Source organism: Gavia stellata, chromosome 23 (assembly GCF_030936135.1).
Source record: "Gavia stellata isolate bGavSte3 chromosome 23, bGavSte3.hap2, whole genome shotgun sequence".
Lineage (NCBI taxonomy): Eukaryota > Metazoa > Chordata > Aves > Gaviiformes > Gaviidae > Gavia > Gavia stellata.
In genome coordinates, this window is record NC_082616.1 from 13,327,091 (window position 1) to 13,341,468 (window position 14,378).

Sequence of the window (14,378 nt, forward strand, 5' to 3'; positions counted from 1 at the left end):
AACTGTTAACCTGCCGTGAAACTCAAGTGTTGTAATGCAATACCACTGCAAGGGCAAATTGGTGCTCATGCTGTTGAAGGGGTTGCCACGTTTGCTTTGCCCATGTGGGATCAGCATGACATGTGCTACTATTACATTTGTAAAGCTGTCATAAATACGTAGCATACACTTTCTACTTTTGAATAATCCTTAAGAGCAACTTTTATTCCCCTGCATGACCTCCAAAGAGGAGCCTTGCAGATAGTCCGAAGAAAACAGCTCCAAACACCTCTCTTTGGAAGCACTGTTCTCAGCGAATTAGACACAGAGGCCTTTGGAATGTCTGCTGGTTTTAGGGAGGCTAATGATGTAACTGAGAAGCAGCGTCTGCACTTCAGGTTGAATTCAGACATTTTCCATGCTAAAATAATTCTAGCTGCTTAATTTGCTTCCTTTTCCTGTAGATTCCTTTCCAACTGATGTTATTTCATACTGAGTTTTTACAGAATTGGCACTGGTCAAACAGAATTCCTGACCAAAATCCAGACAGGAATTTATTATAAAATAGTATCTGTCTTTCCTAGCCAGCCGCTGCTCATTTGGGGTAGCAGGGAAGGTGGCTTTAAATTTGTATTTTAGTTACACAAAGTTAGTTTAGGGGGTTTTTTTTGCATTTTAGAATAACTAAAATGGAAATCCAGGTTATCTGTCATGTATGGATTAGTGGAAGCAGGAGAAGAGGAGTGGATGCAGTGGACCACTCCGTCTCTACAGGGAGCAGTAATGTGTGCACAGAGCCCCCAAATTAGCTTGTCCTGGCTCCTTAGTGTAACAGGAAATATGCTGTAAGTTGTCAGAGAAAAAGGTCTTCTGGGTCAGAACCTGATGATGTCTCTCATCCCAAGAGCAGCTCTTGTTTCAGCACAACTTTGAGGTTTGTCTGGGACTGGTAATAGAAGCTGCAGTGACCTTAGAGACTTCTTCTATAGCTGCAAAAATACACTTCCTCCTGTCCGCCACTTACAACCTGCAGTTTACATTAACAGTGGGATCATTACATTTTTCACCTTCAGTTATGCAGACGGTCCCAAAATTGGCCTTCACACTCTGAAGCAATCCAAATCCTTCATTTGTTTGGAGAGTCAGTCTAGTTGAGAGTATTGTATTTTACATGTAATGGCCATAGGAATATAATGGTCCCACTTATGTCTTAAAGAAATCCTGTAATACCTTAAGAACAAATTATCATCATGGCTGTAGCCTTTTTTATGATGGCAAAAATCAGTAAAGAAGGAAAATGTGCCATTTGTGTAAGCCAGTATTTTAACATACATGAAGATAACAGCAAATCTCGGGCAGCAACAGAGCTCTGCGAATTGGTGGGACGCTTGTGAGTACAAGTGCTATAACAATTCCAGTGCAGAGTAGCTGTGCAAGACCTATTGATGCTTATCAAAGTTTATTAGAAGTACAGCAAAGCGTTGTCATGCTGAATCTTGAGCATGTACAGGATAAGAGAGAAATCCTTCCAGGACTGTCTTTTTGCAGCATGCTTGACCTTGTCTCCAACATGGATTTGCATAGAGGGTCCTGGGTGTATGGAGTTCATTCCAGGCTCAGGTTTGCAAAATGTCAGAACCAATAATCCCTTCCTTGACTCTGGAAGTCAGACTCTCCCGTCAGTTGTCCTTGGGGAATGAAGCTAAATTATTACTCTGGATTTGGGAGCAATATTTGGGTGAGAAGTTTTTCCTGGCTGTGGTGCAAAATGATACAAGTGCCTCAGCAGTCTTGCATTCATGAAATTGTAGTGTTGCTTATCGTCAAATTTGCAATACCCACTTCTCTTGCAATGAGGTTCTTTATAGTCTAACTGGAAGTATGCAAGCAGTAAAAAGTGGTCAGTGATACACTATGTACCATTATTTTCTGTGTTGACAGTTGAGAAAATAATATCATAGCATAAAAGTTTAGTTTTAATTGTTTATTGGACTAGAAACAGTTTAAAAAACAAGAAATAAATCCAGCTGTTAGAAAAAAATGTGTTGTTTGAGGTGGATGAACTTTTATTCTGGGAACTATTTTCCTGTCTGCAGATCATTTGCAGGAATGGACTAACGCTTTTGCTTTTCTTTGTATACAAATGTAGAACAAGCTGAGCAATTAAGAATTGGATACCAGCTGATTTAAGGAAGATCACTGCATTTAGTTTTGCTGTTTGACCTCAGCAGCAGACTGGTGTGACTGAAGATATACCTGCATGGCACAAAATCAAAGTCTACTAGACAAACAATAGCAATGTCCTTTTCTAAAGCATCCTTGAAAAATACTCGTACATAATTTCTTGCTAAGATTGATCTCTGCCAGGGAACTTAAACAGTCGGTTACTACTTTCAATAGTAATCGGTTTTGGTGACTGTCTGTTGAAACTCATCTTTATGTAGGGTTTCATTGCACAGAAGGTGCAGGGAGGAGTACAATGGACTGTGTTACCTTGTAGTGGCCTTAAGATAATAATTTATGTTAGCTGGTCTAAAGATGTACAGTTCAGTCACCGATGGCACCCACCCCGCAGCTTCCAGCTGCCCTTTTGCTTCCCTGGAGAAGCCAACCTTCGCTAGAAAGAAGTCTCCCTCACACAGCAGCCCCTGCAGAAATGTCTTGAGAGACTCCACCTGAGTGCTCCCTTGACGATACTGCAGGTGATACTGTTTGAGAAGATCATATAAAAATGCCGAAAAGGACAATGATTAAGCTCCCTAAAAGAAGAATGGGAAACTGAAGAGAAGCATGATCCTAGCTGAGGAACAGGGTTGAAGAGGTAGCTTTACTCCCTGTAGCCTTCCTATGTAGCTTTAGGTTTATGTCATAAAATCATGTTATTACATGTATTTAGGGCTTAAAGATGCAGATGAGTGCCTTTGGTTAGACTCCAAAGCCTCTAAAAATGGCAGTTAAATAGCTCCACAGCTTTGAGGACCTGTATCTCGGTTCTCCATTTGCGGAGTGGATGTAATTGTGGCTATATCAGAGCCTGTGATGTGCCTGATGATTTCTTTGTCTTATTGGCCTCAGTGCTAAATAATGTTCAGCCTATGCTGGTGTGCCATGATGCATTGATACAGATTTTCAGCAGCTGAGGTTCAGGCAGTGAGATTACTGACTTGTCTCCTTCACCGAGATGAGCAAGAGTAGGGAAGAAATTATGTGGTTTTGTGAGTCCTTGTTTATTTTCCCCCACTGTGAAGCACTAATTGGTGACTGAATGCAAAATTTCCTTTCCCCCCTTTGTTCTTACAGGACTCACATAAGTGTTAATTGCCAAAAAGAGAATTTAATGACATAACAGTATAAGGGATGACAAAACCCTTGTGGGGGTGGAACAGTTTGAAATACTCTCAGATCTTAAGGATGCTACTCTAATAATACTCCTCCTTCTTCGGCAATAGGCAAAATAATTTGTGATGTAATGGTGTGACTTGGTATTTACAGCTTGCAAGCCAGTGTTTACCAACTCAACAGTTTAGGATTACAGAATTAGCAGCAGAGAGAAATATTGTTGCTTGAAATGGTTACATGGTTTTATAAACTTCCTTCTTTTACAGATTCGGTTAAACAGCAGAGGACTTATCTATTCTGTTGGTCTCCTGCTGGCATCTGTTTTTGTCACAGTATGTATATAGTCTTTTGTTCTTCATTTCGAAAGGAGTGTTTTTTACAGACGTTTTCTTCACCTGTTCCTTTCTCACCTCTAGCTGTAATAATGGTTGCAAAGTCTGTTGTTAAGGGATAGGAATGGTCACTCCTATTGTAAACTTCCCAAGACCCTTAATCTGGCACTTTGCAGAAGCTATTGCTGTTACAAGATGGCTCTCATATTTGTATATTTTTCATGGGAGGACCCCAGGAGATCCATTAGTAACCATTAGCTATTTTTCATGCTAGAGTTGAAGCAGGTCCCTTGATGTATGATGAGATCCATTCTCCTTTTGGACGGGTAGACAAAATGCTGTACAGTTTGCTTTGGCCCTCTGTAGGAACCTTCTGAAATACAACACAGACCGGAACAGTGGACACGACAATGTTGCTGTTGAAATCAGTGCCTCATGTTCCCTGACCTGTCCAAGTCCAGCGTAGCAGACTAGAAATGACAGAGAGAGGAGGATTTATGTGACATCTTCCAAATCTTGAGACCAGCTGCTATAGGGAGTCCTCCTGTGTGTTGCACACCAACACAGTTCCCACGTACACAAGACTTTAATCTTTTCAGAGGTTTGCGTGGGAGCAAACTAAGCAAAGTCAAGCACAGCCTTAGACTGTGTGGCTCTGGATTAAGATGCAGGGGGGCATATGAAGCATTTTGAGTGAAGAAAAAGGAATCTGGCCTTTGAAAACATTTCTGATTGAATTAAATGGGATTGTTCTTGCCAAAATGAAATTCATTGCAGAAACTTAAGGCCCTTGGGCCAGGATTCGAGGTGATGTAAGTTAGTGTGGCTTTAATGACTGTGAGGGGGCTACTCTGATGTAGTTCAGCTGTGGTCTTCAACTCACTTGTTGCAGTACTTGCATTGTGATTGCTTCCAGGTGATTGTGATCAGTAAGGGGACAGTCATTTTTGTGCTCCTGTAATTGAGAAGGGGATTTACTAATTTATTTAAAATGTTCCTGCTGTGGTGGCTTACTCTGTGTTTATTGTAGGTTTTTGGCGTCCACGTGAACAAATGGAAACTGGATAAGAAGCTAGGGTGTGTGTGCCTTTCCCTTTACGGCATCTTCCTGTGTTTCTCCATCATGACAGAATTCAATGTTTTCACTTTTGTGAACTTGCCAATGTGCAGAGATCACTAATGCAGGTGGCAGACTGTCAGGAGGAACTTCCTTCTTACCTGTGCAATACAAACCACGGCTGGCATCTCCTGAATGCGGTGCACCTCGAAGTCGTGACGTATATCCTGTTCACTGTTCATAGGACCCATGGCCCCATCTAGGTCTGCCCTCTCCCTGACCCCCCGCAACCTGGAAAAATCCTGCATTGATGTGAAGAGTATTTTTTTCAACATTCATGTGATTTCCTAGCTCAGTTTTTGAACAGTGTGACTGGGACTCTAGATGAACTGGCTGCTAACTGGTGTCAAGCCAGGCAAAACTGGTCTGCTACAATTCCTTCTCTTTTTTAAGTTATTTGATGGAAGACTAATCTAATTTATGAGTTAAGACTATTGCTACAGTGCAGAAGAGGGTACATTGTACAGGGGCTGATTTTCAAGGAGAATCGTGGAAATTTTGGGGGTTTTTTTTTTTGTTGTTGGGCTTTTTTCTTAGTTTTGTTTTTTGTTTTTGGGTTGTGGGGGATTTTTTTTTAATTGCCAGAGGTCAACATCCTCTCTTGCAGCTTCTCCTTCTGAGCACTGGGTCTCCTGTAACGATCCAAAGGTCACAGGGCAGTGTAATATGGGAATACAATTCAAGGTACTCAGCATATGAATGGATTTACTGCATATTAAAAGAAGATTGTCAAGGCGACAGATGATGACTTTTTACCATAAATAATGAAACTTGTACAGGTGTGATGAGGAATGCAAGGTAAATGTGGATTCAGAGGGTAAACACTGCTACTGTTTTTACTGCTAATGTTGGAGTTTTCTTACTGGAGTGTTTATGGTATTTCCAAGCAATAGTTTGATCGCCAGCCCAGGAGGGCTTCCAAGGAGGTGTCCTGGCTTTAATGATCTGCATGTGGAAATGGAAGGTCAGAACTTTCTCTGCTTCATCAGATTTTTTGTTTTGGGGGATTCAGTAGTTCATGTCTTACTCGTTCTGAGAAGGACACAAGTATGTGTCGGAACTGTTGTAAATGAGTTACAGACACTGGTTTCTTTAAAAGGAAAGAGGCATATTTTGCACAGACATAGTTACTGAAGTCATAATTTGCCACTCTTTGAAGAATACACTGGACCTGGCCAGATATTTGTCTTCTTAAGCAGTTGAACTTATCTGATAACAGATCATGTGGATTCATCACACCTCCTTTGGGAGGGAGGAAGACACAGAGAGAGATGGCACTTATTTTAAAAAATTGAATATCTTCAATGCAGACTCGCTCACAGTTCTTAAGTTATTGTGAAAGTTTAGCTATTCATTGTTCCAATATCCTGCTAGATTTTGTATAATTCTGTATTAATATGCAGGCCGATTCCACCCCATGAGAAACACCATCGCAGCTTCATTTGTATGTATTGATACTGTGGATTCTTGCCAGTGCTGGCTCTTGTATTTACTTTAAGCACTGATCACTTCTGATTAATTTGGTATGTTTTTTCCTCTTTCTTGTATATGTTCTACTATGAAATGTATTAAGATACTACCAGCTAGGTGAATGTTTTTGTCTATGGTACAAACAGTGGCAAATATTGGTAGTAAAGGCACAGCAAAAACCCTATGTAAAAGAAAGAAAGGAAAAAAAAAAACCACAAAACACCAAACCCTAAACTATAGCAGGAAAAACAAAACTCCAACTGAAAAAGAAAAAAGAGAGCCCCGTTCATAGACAGAAAGTCAATTTTTATTTAATTTGCACTTTTGGAAGTTATTTTTTCGATTTAATTTTCCTTGGGCAAAATGTTGTAAATCGAAATATTTACTCCCTGTGGTTTCCATTCAGCTCAGCACCTGATTTTCTTTCTTTGTTACACTAAATGTGTGGAGGCACTGGCAGCCATTGCACTGTGTGTGTCGAGGAAGTCCAGTGGAAAAAGCCGTGTACCACTGGCCTCGGTGAACAAAGTGTGCTTGTGGATCCCTGGCAAGAAGAAGGAAGGGTCCAGGGACAGGCAATAGAGAGAGTCAGTGACATGCCTGCGTCATCATTTTTCATTCTGGAAAATGATTTGTGTTGCTACTTGTTGAGCTATGCAGTCTGTTGTTTGAGCAGCCGTCTCGTAACTATGCCCGCTGGAAGTCCTCTTCTGTTAGGAAGCCCACTGTACCTTCCTGTTGTTGTTTTTTTTTGTTGCTGTTGTTTCTTTTTTTGTTGTTGTTAATGAGATTAATAATAATAACCACTGAAATGCCTAAAATACTTCCTTAAATCAAACAATGTTAGCAACAGTGTGGCACATGTCACTAAAATCCACCCCACAAACACACAGCTATACTCTTGTAGCAAGATGCAGTTGCTCCTAGGCAGAGTGTTTCCTTGCTGACAGAACGGACAGATGGGGGGGGGGGGGGGGGGTTGCGATTAAGAAAAAAAAAAAAAGGAGACGTTTCACATCAGGGCCTATTATTACTTCTATTTTGAATATTTATACTGCTGCTCCAATGGAGCCAGTTGGATCTATTTCTACGAAATAGCCATTACCTATCCCGTGGCACAAAAACTGCATGAGTATTTTTTAGGAATTTTTCCTATTGGTGTGCATTAAATACTGTAGTATATCGTAGCTTTGCATTGGGTGTAAAACCTGAAATACCTTGTTTTGATGCTTGTGTGTGGTGCAAGAATGTTATGCAAGTTGTTTGTTCTAAGCAGAAACAAAAGGTACATTGAACTGCCATTATCTGTGCCATATGTGAACTGATAAGCACTTCCTATATTGACAGTTTCAGTGAGATGTCCTTACGTTTTGTAACCAAATCAACCGGTGCAGACCTGGTTTGGAACAGGATAGACCAACTGAATGTGCACGTTCTTGTTTTTTTGTCTCCACAAGAAAGAGCCTCTCAAGTTTTTTTTTTCCACAAAGCCTGTGGAAAATTCCCCAAAGCAAAAAACTTGAGCAATTTTTAGCATCCTTCCTGTACAGTATCTCCAAAACTCACATAGACAGTTATATTCAAATGCAGTGTGTATAAATAGCTTTACTTTATCGAGCCAAGCAGAGGACTGAGTCTGAAGGGTTCTTTCCTCCCAGCGTTAGATTCTGAAAGCTGCCAGCTGTGTACAGGGGGGACAGCCAGCACCCACCTTCGGTTTGCCGGTGCGAAGCTCTGCAGTGCCTATTGCTGCCCAAGCCGTGGGCCATCGCTGGGATGTGGGGCCACGGGAGCCTGTCGAGGGCAGCTGCCCCGTGCCCTGCACGGGTGGCTGGGCTGGCAGAGCCCTTGGAGGCGTGGGGCAGGACGGGGCTGGGGCGTGGTGAGGCTGGGGCTTGGCACCAGGGCGGTGCGGTGGTTGGGAGGTGGCTGGCTGGGGGGAAAGAGGGAGCTGAGGCACAAAGGGGCTGTGGAGAGTCCCAGGGTTTGGGGAGCTGGGGGAAACCAGGGGTGAAGCTGGGTTGGCTTGGGTTTTTTTGAATATGACTGTGGTTCATTTGCATTTTTATTCTTCTGAAAGCAAGGGTCACCTTAAGGTCTGAGGCTGCTCAGGTCTTTGGACCAGTCGACTTTTTGTTTCCACTCCTAGTGGTTTCAGACGATTCTTAATGAGTATTTCAAAGGGGAATTAAAGAGCTTTTTCTTCAGCAGAGAGCATTTCACTGCAGCTCTGACTTTGACCTGATTTAAATACGTGATCCCTTGCTAGTTTCAACTCTGCTCGACATGTGGATGGCCTTCCTTTGACAGCGGTTCAAAGGCAGAATGATAGGATAGGTTATGATGTGATATGAGGAGGTCTTAAGACGTGCTGTAAAAACTGCTTTTCCCCCTACCAAAGGTGAACTTTATACTTGTTTTTCTTCTTTTTTTTTCCTTTTTTTTTTCCCCCTTTTTTTGATGTACTGCACTTTTTGGTAGATTGTTTCTGCGATAGGAACACCAACCTGAAATGTGTGCATGAGAGGAGTTTTTCACTGATATAATTTGGGTTTTTTCTGTGGTGCTACTTGCCTGCTTTGTTTTCAGCTTTCTGTCCTCAGCTGTGTCATTAAAATCAATTGCTCGGCATGCTTTGGATTTCTGGTATTAGTGCTTGTGAAAACGAATGCTTGTTCTTAACGTTCAAATAGATGCATGACTGGCTTTTCTCTTGACGAAACAAATCAGGTAGAACAGCAATCTAGTTTTAGAAAAACAACGTTCAATGTAGGTGGAGCAACCTGAGGGTAACATTTAATATCCTTCTGTCAGAACAGGAATTTTTATATGCCTTTTCCAAATAACCATATTAATACTTGTGAGATAAAATGTAGATTGAATATTGTTAGATAACTTTTTAGAATACCCTAACTTTCTGCTGATTGACAAATGTTTCTTATATCAAGATTTTTGGAAGCCCTAATCCTTTCACATAAACCTCACAGAGATGCAATAATGCAAGGTTTATCTATTTCAAAGTTGCACCACGGAGCTTTAAACTTGTTTAAATAAATACTTTAAAAATCAATCTCAGTGGATCATGCTTAGCTGGATTTAAATCTGCCCTGTATTCGTGAAGTTTCACTTGATCAGTAGCCACTGTAAGTTAGTTTAAAATAGACTTAAAGCCAGGTAAGAATGTCTGTATTAGGTTTGTACAACTTTAACTGAATCAGTTTAAAGCCATGCTTTTAAGGAAAGCAGTGGAAATTTGAATATTTGGAAGACCTCAACCACTTCAGATTTAAGGAATTGCAGAGTTTGAGTATGCTGAATGGGTGTACCAAGTATAATGCAAGGCTTAAAGGAAGAGTTTTCAGTATTCACTGACTTAAGTGAAAGTTGATCTCTATTGAAATCAACGGCAAAACCCCAGTGATTGTTTTGTAGGGTCAATGTACGTGTTTGCAGCAGTAAGTCCCGAAAGGGACTGTTGCACTTTGTTTTTTAAAGATGAATGAACTTTTTATTTTCTTATCTGAACAGACAGATGAATAACTATTAATATGACTAGGCACCTTTAAGGGAATTTATGTGAATATTCTGTTAGCACTTAGTGGCCTCAAATCTGAAACGTATTTCATAAATGCATCTACTTCCACCCAAACTCCTCTGACTTGTTTGGCTGAATCTCCAGAATCAATCCAGGTGTGGACAAATCCATGCCTTTTGGAAAAGTTTTCTTTATTTGTTGGAAAGCACTGAAGGAGAAATGGCAGTTTGTTTCATTGTGCACCAGGGGATATAATTTGGCTGTGAAATCTATTGTTCACCGCCCTGATACAACCTGAGATCTAGGCCAAGTTATGCAAGTTTGGGCAGAAGCATCTAATTTCAGGAAAGCTTCTAAAAAAGCACGATTTGTTTAAAGCAACCGATTTTGTAATGTATTTATATAGTTAAAATTACTTAATCATGGTATATTTTAGGTAGTTTTTTATTTTACTTTTTCTAATAGCCTTGCAGAACAAGTTTTAAACCTTCCACACCCAAGCAACCTGACAGAAATCTTGTCAATATAATCTTCGTCTGCTGGGTAGGATTTGAATGGTGCTAAAAGTGGTAATTTTACAGCAACAGTTTAACATAACCTTTTTATTGCCAGTTGAGGGAAAACATAACATTGCATGCCTGAACCTATGAGGATGGTTGTAGTTGATTACAGATCTGCTCAAACGTTGAGCATTTGCCTCTGAGGTTTTCCATCGGCATGCCTGGCGAGCAAATCAAGGAGCTTGGATTCCCTGAGGAGTAATCCCTATTGCTGGACATCTTGTCTATCTCATGCTGTAATGAAAGGAGGGGGCTGCTGGTGCACACAACCTTTTGGTTACTGGTTACTGCCTACTAGCTTGGACATGATACTTGCTCCTTTTTCATAGTAGAAACACAGATTTCCCTTAGGACCAAGTCTTACCTTAATTCTGGTCAGTGTTGTCTCCTGGTCGATAAGCGCTGGAGCAGGTGAGGAAATTAGCAGTCCGTTCACTTCATGCACATAGAGACAAACGTTTAGTTGCGGAAGGAGTTAACTGCAGAAATGTTTTGTGGAGAGAAAGGCCCATAAGGTAAGCACGTTTTAGTAATCATAGGGATATGTAGCTGCCATTAGGAATGAAAAACAAAGATCTCTGCACTCATGCAGTGAGATCTACATGCAACTGGTGGGGCTGTTTCAGTAAAGCAGTCCCCTGGGTAGCAAACCACCCCATCTCTGAAGGAGACCTGTTGTAATAATTCCTATCAAAAAGTGGTACCATCAGCATACAGGTACATGGCTACCATACAATCACTGTCATTTAGTGAGTGTTGGAATTTCAAAGGTTTAAAAGGGCAGTAGCCATGGGACGGCAGGAGCACCGATGTCCTTCATGTCCTCTGGGACGTGTCTCCGTTATGGGCAGTCTCCAGTTCCCGTGGCTGGTGTGGTTCCTGAGAAAGCTGGTCTCGGGCAGTTCTTGTCCCAGCCGGCATAGCTGTGTGCTCTGGCCAGCAGCATGTTATGGGAGAGGCTGTCGGGGTGGCTGCAGGCCACGCAGCCCTCCGCCAGCGCTGTTCAGCTGGGGCGTACTTCGGAGCCCAGCTCTCACAGGCTGCCCAAAGTGCTGCTTCCGAAGGAGGGCGGGGGGAACACTCTGCCTGTTGTTCCTGGGTAATACCCACCCCAGTGCAAGGGGCCGGGGGGCGTTTGTATCTCCTCCCTGGGCTGATTCAAGTCCTGGCACGCTTGGGCAGGCTCCTTAGTTGCAAGTCCAGAAAGTATCAGAGCCCTTGCTTAATTTGAAGCACATACCTTGTCGTGCAGAGGTTAGCGAAGCTAAGTACATGCTTAAGTGTTTTGCTGAGAAATTTGGTTTAGCGAATCCAGCTCTTCGGCATCAGAAGGGTTTATTTAAGTGGCCAATGAAAGCAGCACGTGCAGTCTAAGAGTGAGGGCTGTCGTAGGGAGCGACTGCAGCAAAATGTTGCCTTTTGGGGCGGGGGGTACAGGGGCAAAATCCTCTGTGGTCAGTGAGCAGATGACTCTGATGAGAGCCTGCAACGAATGTGCCTTGGGTTATAATGAGGGAAGTGACTTTTAGAAGACTTTGTAAAAGTTTTATGAACTGTTCACTGGGAGTCAGCTGCTGAGGTTTTTATTGCTGATGCTATTTAGGAAAGGAGATTTTCCCTCATAGATTTTGCCTTAAGGTGGCCTATTGCTTTCTTGTATGCCTCTCTAGAAGTCAGTAGCCCGTGTTAGTAGCTCCCCTGTGCAAACAGGACCTGATGCTGAGCTTCCTGAAGTTAAAAGCAACGTTTTTTAACTGAGCTAGAAGGGCTTTGGATCAAGCCCAAGCCCGGGGCAGGCTGCTGATGGGGTTGTGCAGCGTGCTTTCTGCTGCGCTCTGCAGGCAGATGTCCAGCTGGTCTGCTAACAGTGCACACCAGCAGCGGGGGCCCCTCTCGCCTTGCTTTCTCAGCAGCTCCTGCTAGCACACAAAGGAGAGCTGGGCAGTTCCTCTGCCTGCCACATAGCGGTTAATTCATTCCGTGTTCTCTTGCACTTACCGAAGCATGCACAGGACATGGGTGGGGTCTTTTGAATTTGAGGGTCCAGTTTGCTTTTGGAGGAGATGGAGAAAGAATTTTGCATTGCAAACTTTGGGCTAAGATACCACAGCACTACTTCTCTCCCATATCCGAGCTTCGTGCAACTGCATCTGTAGGCATGAAGATGGTGAAGTATGAAGGGTCACATCCAGGACCCTCTGACACTATTGACTACTCTTGAGCCAGGACTTGAAATTAAGTTAAAAGTCATGTTACAAAAACATGCTTTTCCATCCTGACTTTGAGTCCTAGTGCAACTTGTATGTAAATAGGACGAATTACTCTTGGCAGGACTATGGTAGTGAAAGACAGTTTGCAGGACCTGGTCCTATATTAGCATCCATGCCACTTCTTGACTTCACTTTGTTGAGGACAGCCTTTGTTGAGAAAGGGTTAATTTTCTGTAGAATGGCTAAGTTGGATGCCACACTGTGGCTATAGAAACCCAGTGCAGTCCCTAGCAGAAGGCAAACCTCCTTCCTGGCTGTTACAGCCTTAGAATTACATCTTGTAATTTTCTTAGCAAATGCTAAAATAACGAGAACTAAGCTGTTTGGTAAGAGAAGAAGGGAATGAGGCTGGGGGAAGGCAAGGGAGAAGATAAACCTTGCAATACTGTAGTTTGTGATCATTTGAATGAAGAGGGCTTGAGTTTTCCTCATGCTGTCTACAAATACAGAATGCACCCTGCCATCCCGCTATCAAGGGCACAGGTGTGTAGACAGATGTGCTCTGGCTGCAGCTGTGCCAGATGAAGAGGTGGGGACCCTTGTCCACCCTCTGCAGCAAACACCCATACCTCTTTGCTGAAGCTTACCATCTGTCTGGCAGAGCCGCTTCTATGATTGCGCGCTGGTGAATGTCAGAACAACAGGAGTTTGTTTAAGCAGTTCAGTGGACAGTTACTTCTAGGAGTACAGCTGTTTTGGGAGGGCACATCTCTCTGGGACCTAAGATGCTGTGTATAGGAGGACTTCTGATAGAGATGAGATAGGCAGACCCTATATAAATGTTGGGACGTGCCATGAAATCTTTTTCAAAAGCAGACATCCCTGTACACCCAATAGCCATCTGCTTGTTTCCTTAAGGTTTTATCTTGCTCCTTGAGTTGCAAGGATTCAAGATTTTGCTTCCACTTTCATAAGCTGAAGCCCTCTGTCTTTGAAGGCTGACCTAAGCCCTCCTTAACACAGAATTCATGCACTGGGCTAGCAGAAATAGGATGTAGTTTTTGATCCAGTAAATTGATGGGAGAAAATGCAAGGACATCTTTGCTTGTAAGCCTACTGTCTGCCTTTAAAATGCCCCAAACCATTGAAATAACCACTCGTTACACAGTACACGTAAAGACTTTTCATAGGATGTCTTTTCAAAGAGAAATTTGCACATATGAGGGTACTTTATATCTTACGTGACCTCAAAATGAATGAAATGGATACAACCCTGCTCAGCTCCAGTTACGCAAAGACACTCATCATACAATAAACATAATTGATCTGATTAAGTGATTATAGATCTGACCTAGGCCTTTTAAGCTTTATGAAGCCAGACTATATTATACTAGTTTTACTGAGGGACTCAGTCTTAAGTTCATAAAATTCATTGGCAGATTTTTGGCAGGCTTTTTTGAAATGTATGAACGTAGATTTATATTCAAGCAACATTAGGTATATACTTCACCTAGTATGTCCACTTTTGTTAAAATGAAGCCCTGCGGTAACCAGCTGCCATCTGCATAGGAATAAAGCCCTATCATGGCAACTGCTGAGATGCTAAGTGTATCAGTATTTAAGATAGTCTTACACACATCTGTTTATAAATGTAAGAGATGGTTACTAGGTTTTATTTGTTTCCACATTGTATTAGCAAGGTATGTGAGTGGTGCATGGCAGTTGCATATCTATAGTATAGTAGGTCAAAAGCTTAAACAGCTTACCTTTGTACGTTCAGTAATATTTCTAATTGTAATTATTGTTAGTCTTTGAAATTCCAGTTGCATTTTCTGA

General features: G+C 42.1%; 1 protein-coding gene across 1 annotated transcript in view; it reads left to right on the forward strand.

Annotated features, from left to right (window-relative positions):
• Positions 1–4,830, forward strand: part of SLC24A3 (solute carrier family 24 member 3) — a 61,437-nt gene extending 56,607 nt beyond the window's left edge. The window contains exons 13-14 of the mRNA XM_059828491.1: positions 3,585–3,650; positions 4,681–4,830. Coding sequence (XP_059684474.1) covers positions 3,585–3,650; positions 4,681–4,830 — 216 coding nt within the window. The remainder of the gene's footprint in view (positions 1–3,584; positions 3,651–4,680) is intronic.
• Positions 4,831–14,378: the final 9,548 nt, after the last annotated feature.